The sequence below is a fragment of the Hetaerina americana genome, unplaced genomic scaffold (assembly GCF_022747635.1).
Source record: "Hetaerina americana unplaced genomic scaffold, ioHetAmer1.1.p SCAF_60, whole genome shotgun sequence".
NCBI classification, from domain to species: Eukaryota; Metazoa; Arthropoda; class Insecta; order Odonata; family Calopterygidae; genus Hetaerina; species Hetaerina americana.
The window spans coordinates 18,825-46,462 of NW_027287206.1; the positions used below are offsets into that span (position 1 = coordinate 18,825).

General features: G+C 37.5%; 1 protein-coding gene across 1 annotated transcript in view; it reads left to right on the forward strand.

The window, feature by feature from the left end:
• The window catches only part of LOC139695627 (transcription factor RFX4-like), an 88,742-nt gene that overhangs the window by 18,605 nt on the left and 42,499 nt on the right, over positions 1–27,638 (forward strand). The window contains exon 4 of the mRNA XM_071594434.1: positions 26,631–26,923. Coding sequence (XP_071450535.1) covers positions 26,631–26,923 — 293 coding nt within the window. The remainder of the gene's footprint in view (positions 1–26,630; positions 26,924–27,638) is intronic.

A 27,638-nucleotide genomic window follows, 5' to 3' on the forward strand; every position in this document is an offset into this window, starting at 1 on the left:
GGTATTTAGACGAAGTTTAAATAATTGCAGACGATTACGGTTCCCATAAGGTCTCATAGCGGCCGATCAATCTATATACTAGCCATTTGGTACTCCCAAAACTTACCATCTATAATTTCAGAGTGTATTTACATTGAAGAAAATAACTACCCTTATGTAAAAATACATTTAAAATGTTTTCTCCTCAACGACTGAGATGACAATACATTGGATCATTGTTTGGATCTCTAATTCACTAAATCTTATTTTTCCATCCATTAATGAAGGAATTCAAAAAAGGGACACGTTAAACGTATGTGTTTTTTTACTAGCATTTTCATTTGCTGGCTCCGGAATACGTAAGCACACTTCTTATTAACATGAAAAGGTATTATTAAACATTATAACCTATGATTAAAAGTCATGGTATATATTTTTCGTAGATATAAGAAATAGCATGTGATAACGCATACTCTGAATATTAGAATAAGAATAGCTACATGCAATGATTCTTGCCTTAGCAAAACAGCGTAATTAGGTTACACAATAAAACCAATCCTCATTTTGCGTGTGGCTTGATCCTCCTCGTCTGTGAAAATATTCTTGCGGAGGATATTCATCCTACAAAAGTGCGTATCATACTCACACACACGTACAACGGATATTAGTTCTAATTTTTTGCTGAGAAAGTACATTTCCCACGCTGGATGCAGATATTTTCCATCACCACCGCGAAAGTATGCATGATCAAAGGGTTGGAGTCCTAGACTCGGAAGAAATCGGTGCAGCACATCTCCTTCCAACCTACCAACCATATTCTCAGAATCACTTAGTTCACCATTTCAACTTCGCCAATTTAATTTGCCAATCTATTGGAAAATAAAATATTTTCTCTCCACGCCAAAGTTTTCGCGGGAACCTGAGTTTTCCTTAATCACTCCACGAGCGGCGCTCATTCACGGGATTATTGTGAGTTGAAATCACTCGACGACCAGCGCGCATGAAATAACCGAGATTTTGGCGGAAATGGATCCAACGCGGAGTGGAAAGTAGCGGGGAGGGATTGCCCTCGAAAAGAATTAACCCCAGAACTCAATGACCGTTTAAGTATAGGTTATTTACGTCTAGGTTGTTATGCAACCCGCAATTTAAGTGTGTATGCGCGGGTTGCCTACATTTCAGTAGCATTTGGGAATTTCCTGCATCGGAGGGGTCCCAACATGGTAAATTGCCAGGGTCGGTCCAGGAAAGATGTCCTCAGCTTAGAGCATTTTTTCACTTTTCTTCCCTTTCCGGCACCATCGCCATCCCGCGCTGGTCCTACTGAGATCTGTTATATGGAACTCGGCTTAGAAAGGTGTCGATGACTCTGAGGGCTTCAGAGTCATCGACACCTTTCTTACAAACCAAACGGTCCAGAGTGGACAAATTCCGTGTAATTCGGAGGTGCTATTCGTCCCACTATAATAGACATTTTACTGCAAGGTCTTACACTAGCTGTCCCTCGGAAAACGTTGTGTTTGTGCCCAGGTTAGGATTTAGAAACGCGGCTTTGAAGCATATCGCTTGAATTTCCTTCAATTTTGGTTTTCGGTGTATACAATTAGGTTTCATCCGTTTTCCCGTCTTATTATGGATTGAGCATTCAACCCACTCTTTGAACTTGATTGTATCATCATTGTATCATTTTATCATACCAGACTATAAATATTTAACTACAGTTTGAAAAAGAATTATATTTTCAATTGCATAAAGGCTTGTGAATCTGCACACCCTTTTTTAGACTTTCAGGTAAAATGATGTTTTATGTTGCAAACTTTCTTATTTTTACCATTCGAGAAACCGCAGGTAACCAGTTAATATAATATATACTTTAAATTGTGAAGCTCCAACAAAAACGTTTTCGTAAATCATCCATAATTTTGTACCAATGCACTGGAAACGCAGCATGTAATGTCGAATTTTTGGCTACCTGCCACTTCGTGCTAACATATGTTATTATAATAAATTTTAGGTTATGAAAATGAGTCAAAATTTCTTTAATATCTCTCATCAAAATTTTCTTGCTTACTTACAATTACGGATTTAGATTTCATGAAAAGTGGCATTTTTTCAACATATCTCATGATTTGATATATTGACACTTAATATTTCCTGTTCTACGACACAAGCCTAGAATTCTGAAAGCCAATTATCCTTCTTAGATGTAAATTGGAAGCTAAGTAACTCGCTTGCATCTGCCTAATTTGATCATCATGATCTTGGTATCAATTGCGAAAATCAAACAAATGCCACCCTGAAAATTATATAAATTTAGATATATTTTTTCGACTGGGACAACTTGGTCTCATTTATAGTCCAAAATGTCAAAGAGGCCAGTCGTAATCACGATGGATATGTAATGAGTGATAAGGGACGCATTTTTTTGTGAACTGGTAAAATAAATGAGGTGTAAACTATGGACCCCAGCAGGTTTTACCATTAGAGGGGTAGCCTTTATTGAGAAATGATGTGAATAGTTTTATTTCCGTCAATATCTTAATATGAGTATAAATATCTTGTATACTTGCATAAATATATTTTTTTCCAAATAATTGGAAGACATTGTAGAAATGAATTAAGGATATTTGTTTAATTTTGTTTTTAATGGGGCGAGGTAAGGTTATTTTCAATGAAAAGAGATACCATGTGACACATTGAGGTTGGAAAGCGGAACTCGAATTAAATAGTAAAACCATCAATCATGATTTAAACCCCTTTGTTGCGAAATTCCACAAGAATATCCACAAATTAATTTCTGCTGTTTACCTTGGAGCTGAGGCACAGGATTTCATCCCAAATCTCCTTTTATTGGCGTATAAATTTGTTCGCGCGGTCATAGCTGCATCAACAGACCGCATCCCTTTTTCGAAACACTGAAAACTTTTCTGGAAATCATTTTTCCCGTAGAATAAATATGACTTCTATTTCGAAAATCAATTGATTGGGTGCGTGTTAAATACGCAGATAAAATTTACTTTTTAGTTACTCAGAACTGGAGGTCTCATAAATTTATTACGCTCAGTGTGTATTTATTTCGTGGAAAGTAAAAAATATTAATTTTCTTCTAAACTGTAATCAATTATTCCATATTTAACGATAGATAGTGAAGCCAAAATGTAGGGATCCTCACAAAAAAGAATTAAAAGAGGTAAATACTCAGTAGTGACAACATGAAGAAAATAACTCCTCCTTCTGAATCTTCGCAAATGAAAACGATGGATAGGTAAAATAGAATGAAAGACAAATTTCATGTGGTGGGAAATGCGGTTAATATATTGCAAATAAACAAATATTTTATCATTAGACTACAAGAATTTATAAGTTAGAAATAAACACTTTTATTGAGGCTTAAAATTAATTTTGATTCAAACCTTGTGAATTATTTTTTTCGAAAAAAAATAATTCACAAAGTTTGAAACAAAAAACTTTCTTGCGAAAACTAAATTAGTAAAAATATTACAGCCTTTCGCTAATCATGTTACTATATATCATTATTATTAATACTTATATTATTATTAGTATATATTTCTCTTACTTCAAGAAAACCTAGGTGTTAACCTGGGATAAGCAGTCATTCTAATGCAGAATTCATCTCTTAACGATTTAGCTAATATAAATCGAAACTCAGAGCCGATAATTGTGGCATGATATTTGGTAATGATACGTAAAACTTAAATAACCTAATTTCGCAATATAAGCAAAATTTGAATTTATATCATCATTAAAAAGTTAATTTTATATTCTTACAACCACCCAAAATATTTGTTTTCAATTATTTTATTATTGATTTTTATGTTGAATATATGATAGCAATTTTTCAATCTGTATAAATTACCAATCTTCTTTAGTAAAACAATTTTTTCTGCCGATTTTATCGTGCTAGGAGGAGTCGTCAATTTTGAATACTTTTTTTTTTGGATTTTGGGTTTTATATTTCCAAAGTTAATTCGTAGCAAACAAAATTCAGTTAATTCTAACGAAATTAAATGATCAGAGCACCATTATTGGCTGAATATATTGGCCCAGAGAATGAACCTTTTTTTTTTAATTAAAAAAAAATAAATAGATAGAAAGTCGATGACATTGTGCTCATTGATAAATAATACCAGTCATTCTCGGAATTAATTTTCGTCTCGTTCGGCATAGCATTATATGAAGAAACGCACTTTTTCAAATAGCTTGAAAGAGAAGCCGACATTTTTTGTTGACATCAGCTACATTAATGTTTGCATGACCAAATGCGGATGAAGCGGATTAATTTTAGTCTCAGCTATCATATGCGTATTCTTTCTCTGAAAATGTTTAACGTAAGTTATATATGTGCTTATATGTGATGGATAATCGGCAACCACTGTCAAAACTAGCAGAAAAATGAAAACTGAAGCGTTCTACACAAAAATCAAAAATAGGGACAAAAATATATATAAATCAACGACGAAATTTCATGAATATTAGCATTATCTATTGCCGACTATATCGTAACTAATTCGACCATGCTTAATCCTGTTTATTAATATATTTTTTTTTGTTTCTAAAAGGTGTTTTCTAAAATGACTTCCTCTCGGCCATAAGCCAATTTATTAAGGATATAAAACTTATTTTAGGAGGCATTTTTACCTCCTGGACCACATTTTTATATGAGAGAGAGGATTAAATAATTGTTGGCGAGGATTAGTGTTTGGGTAGGGAAGAGAGAGGATGTGGAAGATCGTTTCGGTTTACGTCCTGGAGATGTCTGGGAGGCCATAATGCCCCGGGGCTGGACCACGGCGTCGGTCGACTCAACATTCCACGGGCCTCACCTCCTTCTCTATGTCGGGAGGCGTAACATTTCTACCGGGCCCCACTCACTGCGCTCTCCCCCGGAAATCCTCCGAACGCTCCACCCCCCCGCCCAGCTCTCTCACTTTCCCTCTCGATCCCCCCCTCCCGTCTAACAATCGCACACTCCCCTCTATCGGCGGCGTTGCACTCGGAAGATCCGGCAACACTGTGCAACTCTAGAGAGAGAAGGAGAGAAAGAGAGAGAGAGGGAGAGGAAGCGACTTCTCGTTTCCAAGGAGACGCGTTGTTCATAAACGTCGTCCACCTTTGAAAGTGTGAGTTGTGAGGGGAGGAGGGTTTGTTGGTGGTGGGGGCGGATGGTAGGAACAAGAGTGATTCCACCGTGTTTGCCGCTTCTCGTTGATCCTCCAACCCTACCCTCGCTGCCCCCTCCCCTCAGCGTTTTGCGGCGTGGGATGGAGTGATGCATCCACTCGGATCCATAAACGGGGCGATAGCGGGGGAGGGGGGGTTTAATGGGGGGAAGACCCAATGCCAATGCTTGTTGGGTCGGCAGTTGACAAAATGGCGTCTCCCCTTTCCCTGCCTCCCCCTCGATCCCACTCCAATCCACGGGGGGCCCTGGGACGTGGAACCCGAGATATCCGCCTTTGCTGGGACCGTTCGCTCAGCCAAGTTTGCGCTCAAAATCGCGACCTTGAGCCCATCTCGGGCGACTTTCGATTTCGATACATATTTCCTGACGTCAGAGCGTTTTCACTGGGTTTGAATATTAACACCTGCGACATTAACGGGTAATTTTTAAGCGATAGGATTTCGGGGAACGGATCTTATGGATGCGTCGTCGTCCTGGAGTATTAATCGAGGACGGTGTTTCAAAGTAGGTTTTTTTGATTTATTTTGTTATCACTATTTTTTTTAATTAAGAAATTGGGTCAATCTCAATGTGGATGCGATGAGTGGCCTTTTTTATGATGTGAAAATTAATTTAATAGTTTTGGGAACAAACACATGCGAGGTCACCCAATACAAACTTATACTTCTTGCTCATTACTTTTAAAGGGCGGAGGGTACACAAATTAGAATATGATAATGTCAAAATTTTTTTAAAACTAAAATTGGTATTTCTCTCATCTTTAAAAACCACTTTAGATGAGTTTCCGCTCGGTATTATTTGTAATCTATCGATTAAAAATAGACTTTTGAAGCTTCCTAGTATCTCGTAGGCATTAGATTTTATAACCAACTGAGATACTGCTGGTGCGATATTTCCGTAAAATTTGTCGTCATAACAAAAAAATTATTTAAAATGTTAAATAATTTTTTAAATGTCAAATTTAAAAATGTTAAATGTTTGCTGAATCAAACCTAAAAGAGGTTTTTCTTATTTTCATTGTCGAAATCATTTTCTTTAAAGCATTTTATGAAAATCATCCTATGAAGAACAGATTATTGTTCACATTTTGAAAAGTGTTGGCTTTGCTTTGGGAAAAACGTTTTAATATTGGATTACAGCGAGATGATTAGGCACTTATTTCTAATCCCGAATCCAATATCTTTGCCAATTTTTTCATTCCATCATTGTTTCATTTTTTAAATTCCGTTAAGCATGATGTAAAATTTAGCAAAATTCCACCGTTTTGCAACTAAGCTTAAGTAAATCGATTCCAAAGCATCAATAATTCTCCAAGACATTCTAAAAACTCCGAGTTCATATTTTCGGAACGCGCTTCGCAGTAATAAAGTGCGCTCTAATATCTGGAGAACATTCTAACGACTCATAGTATAGAGTGCATCATATTTTGCAGGGATGGATGAAAATGGTTTGCTTCGTAGATGATCCTTGGCTGAGTTGAATAATAATTCTGAAAGAGGAGTAACTCACCGATTGGTTTAGCTCGATCTCCGAAGATTATTCGGAAATAATTGCACCCTTCAGTAATTTTCTTTCCTCTCATCCGCGTAGGATAATTGCAATCCGGATTCTGATTTTCACCCAACCCAAAAACTGACCCTCATACGTCTTCCAGACTGGCAAATGTTCGCCTTCCCGTTAACCAATACCGTTCAACCAGCAATGCGGATTAAATCAAGGAGAAGTACTATACCGTCGTGATGGGTAGCTGCCCATTACAGACGAGCCTCTAAGGCTGTTACAATTTCTCATTGATATATGGTGCATTTCCTATTAGAATGGATGGTTAGATACCACATTATATACTTTCTAATTTTTCATACTTTCCAATCCGCTTAATGTTACCCAAAATGTAATAACTCGTCTTTATAAGAAAGCTATAATTCCTCTTTGGTGAATGGTCTCATTGATGATAAAGTGACGAACGAAGCGATAAAGAAAATGGGCAAAAATATCATACCATAATGTTGGCAAAAATGTATAAATCTCTTAAGGAGGCTCAGCATTTGAAACTTGCCTAGCAGGGAGAGGCAACATGTTTTCTTGGGTTACCCTTAGTTTCCGCTACTTTTACTGTAACAGTGTGGTACATTTTATGATAATCATCATTTTATGCCACCTAGGATTTCAAGGTAAGAACTTACTCTGTGATATTCAATTTCAAAAAGGACTGACAACTTTTATAATTAAGGACCGTCATTGAAAAGAAATTCAATGTTGACCATATGAATAGGGAAGGAGAAATACCTCTGGCATGCTTATCTGTATCAGAGAATAAACATATAAAAGCCTGGGCAGAAGTCACCTTCCTTACTTTTCGTTCCTTTATTCTAGGCAATTATATAAGAGATGCTCTTTACAAATAAGTTTGTTTCCTTTTACATACTATTCTTTTGCCGTATTTCTCCTCAGCTAAGATAGCAGTTTACTCAACCGTAAAGAATAATTAGCAGATTCAGTTTCCAAGCCTTTCTTTCGAGGTAGCTGATATTTTATTGGGAGAATCTTTCTCGGCTTGCGGCAATAGTTGGAGGAGTCGACGATGGGAATCATTTGATTCGAGAGTATGAAAATCCTTTGCACTCCTCCATTTAAATACAACTTCTGTTTACTTGCAATGACACTGTTCATATGATAGTCATATTGCTCAGTAAATCAAAAGCCAATTGACTGCATTTACTGTACGTAAGTAAGGGATGCAGTGGCTTGCTTGAGTGGAGCTTAAAATTCTAGGAAACGGGTATGAAAGGAATCTGCACGTTCATTTCCCGCATACGGTTCCCTTATCGTGTCAGAAAATTTAAAAAAAACACTAAGTTAAACTTATTTTAGGTAACTAATTTTTTTTTAATTCTTTCATATTATTATTTTATTCTTTTGTTCATGTTCATGCATTTTTTCACACAAATTTCATTTCTTCTTAGATTTCAAGTATTCTTCGTATTGAAGGGGTCTTACTGGCCATATTCAAACTTGGCATTCTTGATTTACTATCTCCTCTTAAAATATTTACTTTTAGTTTTATGTCTGCTGAATCGACTATCACCAATTCCCTCAATATAACAACAATTAAAAACCACACTCTAATCATACCGGTGAATCCAAACCACTTTCTTGTACGGCCCTCTCATTCTTCATCTATGAGTCCCATTTTAACTCCGAATCCTCCTCAAGCACCCCGCACCCACCACACCTTTGGTGTGCGTGTATCAATATTTGCGATCAATCCCAGTGTGCTCAATGGTCACATTTAGTCAATAATGTCAGGAAAGTGCAAATTAATGCGCTGTTATATTTTATGTGGCAAGCATAAGTATTTTGAAATACTTCAAAGGCTAAAGACCGAAAGATCTTTGACAAACGCTAATATTTTGACACACTTTAAATGCCATCAACAGTATTTCCATCGGTTTTCCCATTTTTTTAGAGAACTTGTCACAGGTTCTCCCAAAATACTCATTTTATTTACTTATGATTGTGTCACTCTAAGCAAAGGTTTTAGCATTGAACTGCCACCAGCACGTCACAAGCCCAACAAAAGCCAAGTAATACCAAGTTTCCCTTTTAATATTCTATACAATATCGTTTCTTAGAGATTTTATAGAATAGATGGCAACCTTATGAAGAGAATACCTCGATAGATGTAAACCGCAGGGTTCAGGCAGTTGCGTTTTCCTCACCTCTATGAGGTGCTCATTGGCCATTGATGCATCAAGATTCGCATTTCGATTTAAAAGTACAAAATGTTAGGGATTAAGTGTGTATGACAGAAATGTAAGAGCCTTTTGAAAAATATCAACACGTGTTCCTATATCTAAATTCATGCAATACTTCACAATCCTCTACAATGGCATGAGATGGATGATGTTAGGGTTTGACTTTTATTCAGATCTAGTATTATTTAAATGCTGTTTGTGTAGTATTTCAATGTAATGGGTCATTGCTGGATTCGAAATTTGGTCCGAGTGTAAACCAGAAAAGTACCTTTCTCAATTTCTTTTGTTCGCAAGCTGCAATGATCATTCCTCCATGTTGTTCCAACTAATATGCAAATCTTCCAAGTCTTGATGAACCACATGGTCGCACTAAGAAGGACTCCTACGTGTAATAATTTGGCTATTTGCATATCGAGCATATCGCCACATCAATGATACGGCGACACACATCCACCTTCCTCAAACACAACACAGTGAACAAATTTCCTTCATATCGATACAATTAAAATCCGAACAGTGTCAAAACATCGTAATGCCACTCGGTCCTTCTGGAGAAAGTTCCCGTGGGTGCTGCGTTGACTCCTCGACGGATCCTTGCCTTCACAATGGCCGGCCTCCATTTTTAGTTTTCGAGAAGCGTCGGAGAATTTCATGGAATTTCACCATGGCTCTTTCACCACCACCCCTCGCGATCCCTCAATGCCCCATCACTTTCCCAACCCCCTACTTGGCCTCCCCCTCACCCTCGCATCCTCTTCAATCTCCGTCCCTTCCTCCCTTCGATCACCTCGAGAGAGACCGCCTTTCAATATAGCCTTAATCCGCTTCACTCTGTTCCACCACCCTGTCCCCGCAGTCGAATATTACATGCCCCTCCCGCTCTCCCCACCCTAGCTCCTCGTTCGCTTCCACTCCCGTGCGCCCCAAGCCCTCTCCATCCCCCACGTAGCCTGACGAGCTCACGTTCCAGAGGCATTAACCAGCTGTGCTCCACCTCACAGCCTCGTGCTCTTCCGCTACCCTTCAGATTTCACTTCATATGCCTGTGTTCTACCTGGTGCAGAACATTTATTGACATTAGCTCGTAAGGTCGGATGAAGGGCATTCGCATCTCAGATATTAAATTAACAGGATATTTTATTGGGGTTTTGGAAGATGGAAAGTATTTTTCTTGATGAATGATTCATAAAATATTTTGCAATTTTGTCAGATCTTTTATACACTGTAGAGATATCCTTTCATTTGTAATTTTCGCTATTCCCAATCAGATACAGTTTGTCTATGGTTCACGTTTTTTTCAAAAAAAAACTTAAAATTTAAGAAAAATGTGTTTAAAATTAAAAAAAATCGTGTATGTTTCCTATATGAAGTAGAATGTTCATTGGGTAGAAATTTCTTTTTTACTTGTCAAAACTGGAGACATTTGTGTGCAATATCAAAAATGTTTCCTTCTCCTTTTATTGATAATGACGGTTATAATTCAGAGAACCACAAGACACTTTCACCTTGTTGTGCTTCTCAACGAAAATCGCAATCCTGAGTGTCCCCGAGCAAAAAAATAATTCTTTGAGTGGATATTTCACAGCGTTTTAGAAATGGAACAAATAAGATATTTCCCGTAATGCAAAGCGCATTATTACCAATAAATCTTATTCCAACGAAGAGTTACTCATTTTTTACCGATACTCATATCATCTCTCTTCCAACACGTCCATCTTTACCTCATCGAGCAGGTATACTCTTTGACACTCCAGTGAGCCGAACTACGCTGTGTCTAAAACTGGATCACAACAGACTCAACGTAGCCTCCTCTCAATCGCTCAATTTCATACCTTCATGAATTGAGAGCTGGCTCTGAAACACCGACAACACCGCGAATCAACATAAGTTCGCCCCACGTTGCGACTAGCGTGTACCCAATCACTCTCTAGAAAGTGTTACGCTGGCTTCGTCGCGGTTTTTGCAAGAATGCCAACCCATTAGAGCGTAGAAAATGCGCACGTGGGTTGATCGAGATGCCTGCCGTTTCCGCAATAAAGTTTACAAATAGCGGAGGTGTGGCTTAGACGCGTCTTCAATGAGAAGCAGATTACGATCAATCACCCAGTCTACGTTACAAAGACGCATTTGAAAAAAATTATTCGCGAAAAATGAACAAAATTTAACATTTTACGTCGCAAGCAGCTTTCCTAATTTATAGATACACCATATCTAAAGTATTGTACAATACAGTACTAATCCTTACGCAGAATGCATTTTTCTTTAACAGTAATGTCACGCCCTCTATGAAATGAGAAACGTTTATTCAATGCAAGTTTTAATCTTCACTTCGTTTTTAAACTGTCATTTCATAGTCAAAATATTCCCAAAATTTCCACCAAAATTTGCCTCTATCACAACATATGCCTTGGCGAATGATTTTTACACTCTGAATTGATTCATTGTAAGCTCATGATATCTTTGTTAAGCTGAAACACATGCTTGTAAATTTGTTATACCTATAGTGAAAAAGGGCTTATCTATTTACTTTCCATTTATGGCTAACTTCCAAAGTGTAACACCTGAGTCGGTAAACAGTAACTTTAGACGGTTAGTGTGCGGTTAAGATACCAGTAATTGGATTTTCACCAAAAATCTTTTAACTTATGACTTTTGGAAGAAATAAACTAGAGAGTATATTTTAACTAAAAGCCACTAATTTAAAATTATTGACGAAACTTCTAACCTTCCGTCTTTTGAATCCGGTATTATTGAAACACATCAACAAATAATCTCGCTTTTTTCGTGATGAAAACTCTTTCCAGGCTACATATTACAAAAATTTTAAATAAAATATTATATTCCTTAAAAATAGTGATTCCCGATAAAAATAACCTACAGGGATATTTAGAGGTGACTATCGGAGCAATCTATTGGTAACTCAATTTTAACTGAAATTCATATGTATAATTCGAGTGTGAAAACAAAATTTGCATAAATAACGAGATGATAATGTTGTGATTGTGGGGAAATGTACGAATAAAAAGTTAACAAACGATCCAAAAATGTTTTAAAGAGCAAATATGCTACCAAAATACCGACCTAATTAACTCAATATTTTCCATCCATGACATCTAAATTAATCTACATTACTTACAACAATTTCCAATCACGCTTGTATAACGGTAATGATTATTATTTTTATATATTTTTTTAAATATACAGGCTAAGTCATGCGTGCTTAAACACATTCGACATTAGACCCTTTAATTTAATTTAATGTAAAATAGGTATACGACTTGAAGTACATTCTTATCTGTCTTATAATTTTACGGTGAAGAGACTATTAGGCCTTTTTAAAAGAAAATGATTAAATGGATTTCTAGTTTGTGAAACTCTCTTGAAGGTCTTACTCGATAGAGTAATCATGATTTATGCTAAAACCACATTGAACCAAGAAATAAAAGTTACGCTCTGTCCACAAATAAAATAAGTGTTGACATTAAAGACGCGCTTCGTATATGGCCACGCAATATTCCGCAGACCTTCGAAGACAGCCGTGATGACGATAATGGCGGAATCATTAATTATTCAATGCCATTCTTCAAACTATCGGCTAGTCAAGTTTCTTCTTCCACTTTTTTAACATGCTGAGCATTATTTTTTTAGTTTTTATAAGAAACAAGTTTGAATATCTCAGATGAAAGTGTTTATATAAATATTCTATACAATGCCCGCATATTATAATATACTTTTATATTTATTCGTACTACTTCTTTATTTTTCTTTCCTATTGTAAGGGGCGTTTTCCATTCCAGAGTGATGATTTATTTGGACCATAGAATTCAACTCGCAGTGATACGGTGGGAGATGAAGATTTAACGTGCGCTTATGCTAGTTAATCGATCCTGAACTCTTCCTGCTCTCCCTTCATTGAAAAATGCAGATCTTTTATAAGGTATTCTTTGCCGGTCTATATCTATGCCCATAAGCCACACTTGGCTTTGCTCTACCCTCCACCTTATTACTGATAAGGACTCAACTTTCCTCGAATGTAACAATTCCTAACGGATCGTCATTAGTTGGTCTTTAGGGACGTAGAAAAAAGGCAGTTTTCAAAGCATCTCTCATTGACTTCATTGTTCTCCTCCATTGCGCTATTTTTCCATAGGAACGTTCCCCTTCAACAAATAAATATACCGTGCCAGCGTGAAAAAAAAGCCAACGACCTCGGAGAGAAGTGAGAACCTTTCATCCGGTACGCAGGCGGGAAAAGAAGCATGACGCGTAATTTTGATGTCTTCATTAAGCCATTCCATATTCGATGTTTGGCTAATATAATTCCATTAACGGTCCATTCAAAAAATTTCTTTTGTTCGCGATACATTTTAGATTATTTTAAAAAAATTCTCTTTTTTCGTATGCGAACTTAATATAAACGAGACAGTATATAACGTCCTTCTGAAATTGGGCAGAACTTCGTCTACTGAGATTTGTTAGAAAGTTGGAGAAATTTTCTACAGAATATTTCTTAGACTTTCCCATTAATACCGATCTTATTGTATCATGATAGATGAGGCCTTTTTGTAGATCTTTCTATTATTTACGGATTTTAAATGAATTTACTAACTCATTACGATCTTCTTCTCTGTTTCTGTGGGGTTGTTTTGACGTCGACCATCGCTTTATATTTCTAAGAATCGGTAAATAAGCGTGGTGAAAATGCATGAGAACATGTAAAATATCAACTTCCTTTCGGAACTTCTTAACGTCTCCCCTTGCCGCCGACTATTCCCATTAGATGTAATTACAAGACGATTGCAAATAAAAAACTTTTAAACATTTGGGTCCAAAACACTTCCGAGAATCGTAAGCTGATCAAGGTGCTCTAGTTCTTTATCTCCTATTTTAATGTTAACTTAACCTTTTCTCATTCTGGAAAACCGGATAACCTTCGTTTTATTTTTATTAATATTGATCCCATCTCTACCGCACTGAATTTTTGCTTCACTCAGCAACGCTTTCAACCCCTTGGCTGACTGAAAAACAAGAGCTTGGTCCTCAGCAACCCTAACTGATTTTACGGATTCTCCGCCAACTTTCATTCCTACCTCTAGTTCTTCCCAGACCTCTTTTATCATTCCTCTATATTTATATGTCGAAAAGCACAAGTGACAATGGAAAACCCTGCCTTATTCCTCTTATTAGCACTGCCCATCCGGACTCTCCGTCCCCCACTCTCATCTGAGCAGTCTACGATATGTATAGGCTGCGGATTAGCTTCCTGTCGCTCCAGTCTATTCCTATTTTCTGCAATACCTTTATTAATTTTTCCCAATTCACTCTATCAAACGCCTTTTTCAAATCTAGGAATCAGATAAATAAGTCCTGATTGTATCCTATATTCCTTCCTTTATTGATTTCGTTGCTGCAATGGCCTCCAGGATCCATCTTTGCTTACGCCAGCACAGCTCTAGGGGTTATCGTAACACACAAGGTCGTAGCCCATGGGAGGGATATATATATATATATATATATTTATTTATTTATTTATATATATATATATATAAATATATATCTAAATATATGTATATACACACATATATATAAAGATATATACACATACATATATATATATATATATATATATATATATATATATGCATACATACATATATATATTCTATATATGGACAAAAAAATGAAGAATAAAGAAGTAGTACGAATTTTGCAATGTGGTATTGTCGAGTGATGTAAAAGGTGGAATGGAAAGAAAGAAAAAAACGAGGAAGTACTAAGCACGGTGGGGGGAAGAGAAGGGATGATTTGGATAAATACCAAGGAGGTAGGAGAGATGCAAGCAGAGTGTTTTGATTTCCAATGGAATGTTGTAGGCTCTGATAATGGGGAGAAGGTCCGGCAAATGAGGAAGGGGTAAGAATAGAGTAGGTTGAAAAAAGTGAAGGTGGAAAGGAATTAATGGAAGGGGGATTTATTGCAATGTCGGGTTGTGTTTTGTTTGAAGTTACAAGGAAATGTTTCGTTGTGACATTGGAGAGTCTGTCCTGTTACCACATCCATTTTGAGCGGTAATATACGAATAACATTGTGTCCTCACTAACTTCTAAATCCGAAAAGTTAAGTTAACTGCATAATTCCAAAAAATGCACCACTCTTTTAACCCGTCTTCGATAATGGTTTTTATGTTTATTTCTATTAACACAGCTCTCGCACAGCATACTTACCTATTAAAGAAGGCATATGTTACTGTAGATGAAGCAGAATTTCCTCTCTTCATATGGTACGAGACATTTTAGTATTTCTTCTAGTCGTCTGGCACTCCTTTCCGGCGCTGATATTTCAGACACAAATCATTTTTCCAGTTATTACGAACAAATAATCTTCTCTTTTTAGTCTTCTGTTCCCCATCAAAACATATGTATTTTCCATTCACATATTTCACTTTACCTATTGACTTCTTCCCGCAAGCATTCTCTCCAATTGCCTTTTTTGTCTTCCTCAACTATTGGTTCATTACTCCTTCCTCGTTTAAACTTCTAGTCCTACGTACTTATTGTCATAATTTCTCTTCTTACAGTACTTACAGATCTCCCTATTCTTTTAGGACTGAGAAAATCTACCGCTGATAATTACACCATGACGTTTCTTTCCCCCTCCTTATGCCCTTGTTTCTCGTATCAAACGCACTCTCTTCCTTAGCTCTTGTAAGGCATTCCTTTTTTCTTCTTTCCTCTTCCTGCGCTCTCTCTATCTGAAGAGCTGAATTTTGAATTATTTTTTCTATATTTTTATCTCCCTTCACGTTTCTTCAATTGTCAATATTGAATTTCTTCTTCCGAATTATTTTTATGCCTCTTTTCTTTTGAAACCAGACTTATCCTCTACCTATTTCTCTAGCTCTCAATGTCCAAACGAGATTTAACTTGTAAATTAATGATCTTCGATCTAAATTTATAGTAAAATGACTGATAATAATTTTATATTGGCCATCCCCACTATTTGTGTAGAGTTTTAATTCCTTTGTCCCTTATAGAGATTTTTTCCGTCAACAAGTCTGTTCCTTGAGAATAGTTGAGCATTCTAAAATCCTCCCAAATTTCCCGACATATTTCATGTGCTCTTACTACTTAATTGTAGCTCGTATTTCTGATATTATCGCTATCAAATCCTTTTCAGCTTTCTCACACCCCTTTCCTTACAAAGGTACATAGCACTACTAGGCTTTTCTGAAACATAAGATCATATTTGCTAAATCACCCACTTTTTTACCGGGGTGTCATGCCTAAATATAGAGGCATTCGATTCTATGTTGAATAGCCTCCAGCCCAGTCGATCTTATGACTTTCCTCTTTTTGTCAACCTTTCATTTCATGTATCATCGCGTAAACGCACCCCTCCTAGTTTTTCATAGAATATATTAATGTGTATCATTCCCATTTCTGTAGTCACTATCGGTGATTTGGTTCCTCTAAAGATCAATAAAACAAGTCCTTATGTGTACCAACGCAAGGGGAACAAGTCACGTGCTCAGATATTGTTTTAAATTACGTCCATTGGCTATCCTCCTTTGTCGAAAATAATATGTCACGCAGTTCCTGACTGGCTTCAACGCAACCCCACTTTCGTCTGTTTCCTGGTATGGGCAATGAATTCATGAGCATGCCAAGAATGCATGAGCTATGCCATGAAACGGATGTCGGATAAAATTTCTGTGATATGTAATGTATAAATAACGCATTTTTTTCGATACGCCCATAGCGTCTGCTATCTCGCTAACCTTACTTTTATGGTCCTCCAGTACCATTTGATGAACTTTTTTGATATAATCGTTGTTTGTCGAAGTTATTGGCCGTCTCTAACGCTAATCATCAGGCAAGCTGGTACCGTCTCGTTCAAATTCAGCTGCCCAAAATATCACGGTCGTGAACGATGCATGTCTCTCCTATATCTATGAGCTGGTTTTTGATTCCTTCCTAGGAAGATGTTTTGGCGTAGGCCCTGAAATGAATCATTTAAAGCATTGTCATTGTCTACCTCGTCTGCAAAGATTTCTATATTATCTGCCTTTAAAGAATTTATAATGGGACTTTTCCCTTGTATTTTCCTGACGTAAGGCCAGCATGGTTTTGGGTTTACTCTGAATATTCGCTTAAATTTTGCTTTTAAAGGGACGTACATCTTTAAGGATAACTTTTATTTCATTTTTCTCGATATTCTACTGGTTCACTTTCTGATGAAATCATTGTGATTGCGTCATTACCTCATTACTTGTTCAAAGTTGAAATAATTTCTCCTGTCTCGTTAAGATCAATTCGACTTTTCTGTTGTGCCATCTTGGTCTGTCACATTGGTATTGTTATGGAATAAACCTCTCAATTCCGTAACGAATATTATTTTACACATTTTTCAAGTATTTTCGGTGCCAGCGCTGTGAGTTTCTATCTTAAATGTTGGCATCGGGCTTGACTTTATCCCGAAGCTCTTTAAGGTTTCCTTTTTGGATGGATATACTTTACGGAATAGATGGGAGGGACAGGAGGCTAATCCGCAACCTGTACATGTCTCAGACTGCTCAGGTGCGAGTGGGGAACGGGGAATCCGGATTAATCTTAATTGTTTTCTTGGCATTCATAAAAAATTTATAATACCTCCTTCTGAAAAGGATCACCTCATGAAGACTTTGTCAAATTCGCAAGTAGCATATAATAAATATGCATTGATTCGGCGTGAAATCGGTTGATTATTTTTAAATTACTCAATCATTTTGGATTAAGTTCGAGTGCAACTTCTGGAAAAGCTTTTGTCGCCTAACTGCACCATTGTCGTGATGTTTTTACAGGAAAGGCAACCTTAAATTTTTCGAAATTTCCAAGCGTACAATTATTTACAGAATGACGACCAAAAATATCCTTCTTTTCCTAGCATTTGACTTTACCACATCGTGAATGCAAAGCCTATGATAAAACTTTATATTTAAGGGATAAGTAGTTCTCAGATAGCTGAAATCCGCGTTTTTTAACCATACCTTTCTCTTGCGAGAGTTTCCATTTTTAACTTTGTGGTGTTATCTTTAAATCCAACCGTTAACAACACGAATAACTACAATATACACTCGTTGGTATGAATTTTGTGTCAGAGATGCATTTGAGGATATTTTTTTGTCAATCTGTTTCTTCATGCTGGCGACTTACTAATTCCTATAACAATAATTTGGAGTATATATTCAGAATTTTATCAAATGCAATGCGATTTTTTGCTGGTTGTCCTATGCAATAATTGTACCAATTTATTGTCGTTGGATTTGATTTGAGTCACCGGCGACGACTGCAAATATATGTATTGTTTCTGTGCTCGGTGAAGTGTTTACATATTTGGTCATCGAGTTTGAAGGAACATGGAGTCTGGATGGAGGCAGTTTTCACGGCCAATTTCGTCGCATTTTTCGGGATAACTACTGCGTTTTGTGTTACCTACGATGGACACTCCTCCACATAGTCTATTAGGTCTGTATTTGCTGTAAACTCTCTGCGATGTCATATATGAGCAAACCATCACTTCCTATGATGAAGCCTACGTTCGTGCTTTGAAATATGTACTCTATACCGAATCTTTCATTTTACTCACATTAACCTTCAACAATTTAATGTGATGTCAATGATACTGTGAGCCACTTAATGTTTTTGTCATGGGAATTGATGTGTGATGTATTACTGAAGCCGTTATTGTTTACTTATCGAAAGCTTGGACGCCATGAAATATTAAGACGTTCCAGTTTAGTATTTTTTGATTTTGTAAAAATTTTCCATTCAGCATTGGGCTCGTTGATACTTGGTGTCAAGCGTGATAAGATTATGGTGCATAATCTGGTTGTGACCTCATTCTTCGTGCATTTTGAGTATGCGTCCGACAGAATAAGTTGGCGAGAAGGATTGAATATATTTGAGAAGTTGGGATGTAACAGGTGGGATAGGCAGCTACGGAAACCGGATCGACCAGCTTTTTCTGCGCTAGATAAAATATATATTGATTGTTCATATCATCATCATCAGTATTTCAATCCTAGGATTGCTCCATTCTACTTTATGCCATGTCAATTCCCTCAATTCCTAGGATCACCTCCATTCTACTTTATTCCATGTCAATTCCCTCAATCCCTGATACCTTCTGTTTTATGTCCTTCTTAATTTGTCCTATGTACATATCTCTTGGTTATCCTCGTGGAATTTTCCCTTCTATTTTTCCTTCAATTATATTGCTAATCAATCCAATGTGCCTCAATCTGTGTCCAATTTATCTATTTCTTCTTTGCCGTAGAGTTCTCGATATGGTCCTATCTTCTTCTGCTCTTCTATATACTTCCTCGTTCCTTACTTTGCCTGCCCATTTAGCCTTCAGAATTCTCTTACAGTACCATGTTTCAAAGGCTTCTATTCTTCGCTGATCCACTTTTCCATTGTTCCAAGTCTCGGAACCAGAGAGCGCCATGCTCCACACAAATGTCTTGACAAATTACTTCCTTGTTTCCAGCCTTAGGTTCTTTGAACATAGTAATTGCCTCTTCTACATGAATGCGTGCTTAGCTTGGGATATTCTTCGCTTGATGTCGGTAGAACTTCTTTCATCCCATGTTATGCTGCTGCTCAGATAGATGAAGGATACCACTTGCTCTAGTTTCACCCCTCGAATTGTGATATCTGCATTCAGCTTCTCTCTTCCTCACAATAGGATTTTAGTTTTCTTCTTGTTAATGTTCATGTCATATTCCCCCAGTACTTGGTCCATAGAACTTAGAGATGCTTGCAGGTCCTCTCGCGTTTCCGCCACTACTGCGATGTCATCTGCAAACCGGAGCATGTTGATTTCTTCTCCATTTACATACCTTGACTCCTTTGATACCCAATTCTGGTGTTCCTTTTATTGCCTATTCCAGGTATACGTTGCATATTGCTGGCGAAAGGTTGCGGTCTTGTCTAACTCCTTTGCTTATTTTTGCTTCTATTTTTCTTCCATTTTTCGTTAGCATTATTGTAACCTGATTCTTGCTGAGGTTATGGATAATTCATCTGTCGTTGTAGCCCAATTCAAACGCTTCTAGTATCTTGAACATCTTGTTCCATTCGACATTGTTGAAGGCCTTCTCCAAGCCCACGAATGCCACATATAATGGCTTATGTACGTGTTCTATTTTTTCGGCCAGAACTCTCAAGCTGAGAATTGCCTCTCTTGCGTCTCGGTTTTTCCTGAATCCGAATAGGTTTTCTGAGAGGTTTTCCTTCTATACTTCTTTCTATTTTTCGGATAATTATCCGAGTAAGGATTTTTGATGCTTGGGTCACCAGGCTCAATGTTCTGTTCTTCGCATTTATCTGTTTTCGGTTTCTTTGGTATTGCATTCATTATACTTTTCTCGAAGCCTTCTGGTATATTTCTGCTGTCGTAGCTATCTTTGATTATTCCATAGAGGTCATCCTTCGAATTGACCCCGAGTGCCATGCTTATTTCTCCGTTAATTTTGTCAACTCCTGGAACCTTGTTGTTTCTCAGAGCTGCCACTGCTCTCTCGAATTCGCTTCATAATATCCGCGGACCCCAATCGTCTTTACCTACCATGCTTTCATCTGTAATTAGGCTATCTTCTAGTGGTTTTTGAGCTTGATGAATTACTTCAATGTATTCTTTCCATCTTTTCCCAATGTCGTCATCATCTATTAATATTTTTCCTTTAGCGGCTGGGATTTTTTGCGATTTTGTCTTTCTTTCTCCGATTGTCCTCTTGACTAGTTTATAAGTCATCTCGCTATTTCCGTTTTTCGAGTGGTCATTCATTTCCTCACAGCAGCTTTCTATCCATTCTGCCTTGGCTTTCTTGCACTCTCGAATTACCTGGTTCCGTAACTGTTAATAGAGGTCTTCTCCACTTTCAATACTTGGATTAATTTATTTTCACCTTTTGTCTAAAAGACCTCTTATTTGAACTGTTATCTATCGCTTCTTAGATATTTCCACCTCACTCACAAGTAGCTCATCTGCAGCTTTGGTAATTATATTCTTCATTTCTTTCCATCGACGGCCAGTGCTGGTATTTTCATCATTTCCTTCTACTTCCCTTTCGATGGCCGTGGTGAACGTTTCTCTTGTTCTCTTTTCGTCCAGTATATTTGTTTTCCATCTGGATTTTGTCTCTCCTTCCTTTTCTTGTATCGTAGTCTGCTGTCCATGTTCACCAGGTTGCGATCACTATTAATATCTGCGCCGGGGTGGCTTGTACACTTCTTAACTTGGTTCTTTTATCTCTTCCTGACAAGGATGTAGTCAATTTGGTCTCGTGCTTTTTCTCCAGGTATCTTCAATGTGTAGCTTCTTCTCAGATGTTGATCGAAGATGATATGTGCCACAACCATATTTTTCTCGTTGCAGAATTCTATTTGTCTCTCCCCCGCGGCGTATCGTTTTCCAAATCCAAAGTATCTCACGCTACTTCCCTCTCGCTCCTCGCCGACCACAGCGTTCCTATCTCCCATGGCTGTATGGGTTTCCTTCCTTTTTACTGATCTTAGAACCTATTACAGTTGTTCGTATACTTCCTCTATTTCCTCATATGAATGGCTGGACGTGGGCTGAAGGTGGGGAATATCCTTTCATTATATTGCCAGGACGATATTATTTCCCTTGCCCATTTCTTCATGAGTATGATGCCTACACCTGCAATATTCTGGTCGTCTCCCAAGTATATCACTCTGTCACTCACAGCGGCAATCCTAGGGAGAATTTGGTGGTTTCCCGCCTTCCACATTGCAGTGCGGCTTCACCGCTACGCAGTACTACTTCACCTTCGCCCGCAGCTGTGGCAGCTGATGGCGGGCCGTCCCACTCGGTCTGCGCCCCAGTTCACGGGAATCGAAACAGCGACCTTCAGATCCACAGGCAGACTGCCTACCTCTAGTCTACCCCCGCCCCCCATGTTCATTGGATTACATTGCTCATGTATTGAAATAAAATGCATATGTATTGCAAATTTAAATGACAATAACATATGGCCATAAGGTTGTTTTTAAGAGAGACCTGGTTCCTGCTATCATTTTAACCGGGAAGATAACAAATAAAGATACTAAGTAAATGAATCCAAAATTTTCTTAGCATGCCAAAAAACTATTTTAGAATTAATAAATTGTAAATAATTAAATACGAAAAAATGAGAATCTCATTATTAACCTCAAAAATATATCCAAAATATGAAAATAAAAATTCGTAGCTTATATTTATTCGGAATGTGAATTAACTTTGAAGGGTAACATCAGCGAACACCTTTATATGAAGGGTTGAGTTGTATATCTTTAGAGCTTGTTGTGTAACTCAACCGTCGAACCAAAAGAATCGGGGCAGATTGGAAGCGTCGAAATGTCGGTGAGAAGAATAATAAAAGTACAGACGGAAAAGAAGGTCAAAGGAAATTTTTTAGGCATTGTAGAATGTAATAGCGGGAAAAAGAACAAAGAAGTCCATGAAAAAAAGGTAGAAAAAGGGAATGTGGGGTATATTGAGTGGAAATAAAATACTGATTGCAACAACAGAGGGAAGAGTGCAAGGTAAGCAAGGCACATGGAGGCTACAGTAAGGCAGGTCGGTCGGATTACAATAGAGTAGAAAGTATGAAGTTAAATAGTGATTTTTGTAAATTAAGGCTTTGATGGCATTCTGCATCGCGTTTGGCGATGCTTTAAGGCAAATAGCACGGGTCTTTTGGCGATTGAGTGCGAAATTGTATTAAATAAGAGTATACTCTTAATTCTTGCTCAAACCCATCGAATAGGGATAGAGGTTTCAATTATTTTTATGTCTATAAGAGGCATACAGTATTTTTGTAATTAAAAAAAAGTAAGTTTTAAATGTAATTCACAATTATTTGTTTCGAAGTTTAAATTTTTTAATAGAGATTTTAACAAAGGTAGTAATCATATAAAATCTCTATCAGTCATTTATTGGAACTTACTCGTATAAATATTCTTAGGATATATAATTGCCTTTTTTACTGAAATAAAGTATTATTTGCAATTAATATTGTTGATTCTCTGCGAGTTCAGAGAAAAATTGATCAATTATTCCCACAGGAATAAATGAACATAATCAAGGAATAAATATCTAAACAAAAAATTAGCATCGACTACGATAAAGTACACGGCGCAGAAAATACTGGGCAACTCGAAGTCAAAGGCATTGTTCCGATAGCAGAGGCCACTAACGTATACAAGGCGCTCTTCTTCCTATCTCCAACTTAGTCAGATCAATCTTAGTTGTTATTTCGACTCTATATTGTAAACTCACCGTCGAATTGCCACAGCGCCCTCCCAGCTCTCCGTGTCAAAATTAATTCTTCGCGTACCACCTTGGGCACGCGTGCCAAAGCTTCGCCTCTCCCGCTATAAGGTTTAGCAGTCCTTAGCCAGTGGGTCCGTCAAAACCTGCCGTTTCCGTTAAATTACTACCAAATTCTGAAGGATATTCCGATATTACTAGCCCCTTTTCAAAGTGTGTGAATGGAAAACTATCATTGTTTGGTTATTAATACGCATAATAGAAGCTGCCTTTATAAAATTCCGAGGAATGTTTTTGAATTTATTGTTAAATGCAGTAGCTGAAAAACCATTCATGATTGGAGTTGGTTAATCCTAAGTATCCTCGACAAAAAATAATTTTCCGCCTATTGTTAAGCTGCACGAAAAATATTTAAGCCTTGGTAAACTTTTCACATTTTCAACAAAACACTTAGTCACAGAAAGAAGAAGGTAAGCCAATTTTATATATTTTTATACTCCAATAATCGCCTCTCGTTCTAATGGCTAAGATCAAAGTGGACTAGAGTGTATTGGATGTCTTGGGCCTCCAAATTCAAGGCTATTCACATTCTACAGTTTCGCTGATTCCTCAAACTCTGACTCATATATAAAATTAGAGTGTTTGTAGGACCTATTTGAAATTATTTTTGGTTTTGAATGAGGAAATATCGATTTTCTTAAGGTTTTTTTGCCAAAATCGCACAACTTTGCCTGAACCATGTGCATTTCAAGCATGTGGCGCACACCAATGGGTTCCCAATGTTTTCCCTCATTCTTTCTCAAATATCCCACCTTTCTGCTGAGTGCATGAAGGCTGCTGCTTGCTCTTTGTCTGAATCAAATCCTTCAACAGAAATTCTAAACTTCATTTTAGTAAATAAGTGGCCGCCAAAAATCAGGCGTAGTGAAATGTACCTTTAGATGCAATATTCCCGCTAATCTTAAGTACATTGGACTTTATTCAGTTACGAAAGTAACCTAAAAATATGTGAATGTAAAATATAACGGAATATTATAAGTTTAGCCAGGCCTTATATTGAAAACATTTGTAATTAAAGAGATTAATTTTGTACCCGCGCAAATCCATTTAAGTGCAATTGAAGTAAAATATTTGATTTGTCTCAATCAATGAACTCGACATCGTACAATTATTTCGATGCGTTTAATTATTTTATTATTTTCTATATTGCAGTCCAAAATTTCATGAATTGCCGTATTTTTCCAAACTGGAAAATTCGTCACTATATGAGTGACAATGATTTCCACGCAGAATAAATTTAATGTATTAAAAAAGAGGTCCGTACTACAGCGCCGATATTCGCCTTAGCCACAAACTGACCGTGCATATTTATATATATATATATATATATATATATTTCTTCCGTTTACCAATCAATAACATATTTTCAGATTCCCGTACTCAAATTATTTTGATGATGTCAATTTAAATATAGCTCCAAAAATGATAGAAGACACCACGCTTTACTTATGTTAAAATAGCACAATCTTTTCCTATCGAAAGCCCGCAGAACAGGTATTTTTCGAACTTCCAGGCTGCATTATAAAAATTGGGTAATACATAGAAATAAAGGCATGTATATAAACTTATTATCTTTCAATATTATGATAAATTAGTAGGTAACTACGTAAGTATACTAATGAACAGATATTTTAAATAATTATGCAAGTATTTTATAAAAATGTCGTTTTTTTCGAAAAATAACGAAATATATATTTGGAATTTCAAAAATCGTTTAATTTTTAAAATGTTACATCTATTTAGATTCAACATATTGAGGCCTCCTTATGTAGTGGAAGATCGTCATAATGACAACAACAAATTTGTACTTTTCCACTGATTTATTTGTAACGTACAATGCGTTTCAGTCCATCGAACCATCTTCAGATACAAGAGAAGATTCAAATTGTGACACATCATGTTTATACCTGTTTGAGGAAGGGGGGGGGGGAAGAAAAGATTGAGGCGTAAGGTAGGCGGGGACGAAGAGGGAAAATATGGAAATGTATTCTAGCATCAAACGGACGGCTTAAAAATGGGATATCCTCTGTCCCCACTATTAGCAGAAATATTTATTGACCATTTAGAATCATAGTTATTTATCTCCGGAAATCCTATCCTTACTAATATTTTCTACTGGTATCGCTGTGTAAACTGTTACTCCCAAACAAGAAAATCCCAAATACAGGCGTCATCTATTGTTTGTAGGTGATCTTTCCAATAAGATGGCTCGAAAATGTAATAAAAGAAAGTTTAATACATCATTTCATAATCCGTATAATCTGGGAAAAATCCTGTGCCGCAAAAAAAGACAAACTAGAACCCCTCTTACAATCCGGCATTTACAAGTTGAAGTGTGATTCCTGTGACATGTGCTTCTTATATATGTAGGTCAGACCGGTAGAAGTTTCAAGACTAGAGTAAAAGAACATGAGAGATGATGGAGGAATTTGATGAAACATCACTCCTAACTAAGCATCTAATACAATCATCCCACTCATGTAAATTAAATCCTGAGATTCTACACCACGGAAATAAAGACAAAAGACTTGATATTTTTGAGCAACTTTAAATTGTATAATTAAATATGAATGTTCTTTTAAATGACAATATTTTTATAAACCACTCTCCTCTCCACAGAATTCCGTTTCCACAGCAAACAGTGAAACTCCCTCTCTCAAACTGACTCCACCCTTCGCGTATTTCCCATCGTACAACCCCCTACCCTCCACTCTTATAATTTGTCGAACAACCCTTCCCTGATAACGTCCTTCTTAGAATCACTTATACCTCATCCCTCAACCTGCCTCTATCCCTTCCATGCCTCCTTCCCGCTTAACCCTTCTTTACTCTTCCCTCCTTCCTACCGCCAGGATACCAGCTACCTGTCACCCTCCTCTCAATAATCACCACAAGTGCTTATCTCCCCCCCCATTTTTACCTCTCCATTACTTTGGTTTCTCTGTTTCTTAGGGTTTTCCATATTTCCCTTCTTTATCCCCACCTACCTCACTCCTACCTCTTTTCTCCCCCCCCCTCCCCCAAACAGGTATTAATATGATGTATCATAATTTGAACCTTGTCTTGTACCTGAAAATGGTTCGTTGAACTGAAACGCGTTGTACGCTACAAATAAATCTGTGGAAAAGTAAAAATTTACTTTTCTCATAATTTACATCTGTTGTCAAGGGCTATGCACCACTTGTCATTATAGATGACACTTCAGTGACGTGGACTAGCTGTTGCTTACGTATAGATATGGACAATGTCTTTTATTTGATGGTTGGGGGTGCACATCGACTAATTTTTTCCCTTGACCTCCTTTCTACTCCCTCCGGAAGGTGGCGCGCTCCACCACGGGGCCAACGGTGGGAGTGAAATGATGGCGGCGGTGACAACGGGGGCGGACGACTTCCTCTCGGCCGACAAAGGAGACCAGTGGGGAGGCGGGGAGTCCAGGAGGGGCGGGGCCTCCCTCCGCCCCCACTCCACCCCCGCCACACTTCTGTGGCTTGACGCCAACTACGAGATGGCGGACGGCGTGTGCATCCCACGGAACACGCTCTACACCCACTATGTTCATTTCTGCGGCGAGAACGGACTGCAACCCGTTAATGCCGCTAGCTTCGGGAAGGTGGGTCCTCTCATTCCGCGCTTTCCTCTTCCCCCGACGTCCTGTCTACGTCCACCCCACCAAGACCGTGGGTTGTCGGCCAAACGAAACCAAATCTCGCGTCCCCGGCGAAGAATTAAGTCCACTTCCGTTGCTAAATGCCCCGTTTACGGCCACCGACGTGTCGATCCGATCCTCGCATGTCCTATCGTCAGAGGTGCCCAGTCTCTTATCCCCAAACTGTCTGATTCACACCCCCACAATTAAAATAATCCGTCTCTTACCGTCTCCCACCAAATATTGGTGTCAAATCTTTTACAGTATCTTTTTGCCAATACACGTGGCCATATTTTTAATTAAACAAAAATCTCTTTGTTAAAAGGTTATTCACTATATCAGTTGGCATTGCACATGCAGAATCGTGTTCGAAGCTAAATGCAAATAACACTGGTCACCTAACAGAGACCTAAGAGTTTAAGTAATCTCATTATTCATGGTGGCGTAAAAGTGTGACTTAAATGATAAATATCCCCTTCGCTTTACCAAATACAGTATTTCCATCAAATTTTAATATTAAAATTTATGATTTGATTTTAACCCTTCGACACCCCTAAAAAATGTTCACAAAATAGATCATGATCATGACCTACTTGGGTATCGTCATGATCCGGCCCTCCTTGGGTAACCCTACCTTGTAAGAGGGAAAGTTCTGTTGGTAAGCACGTTTTTAATGTCG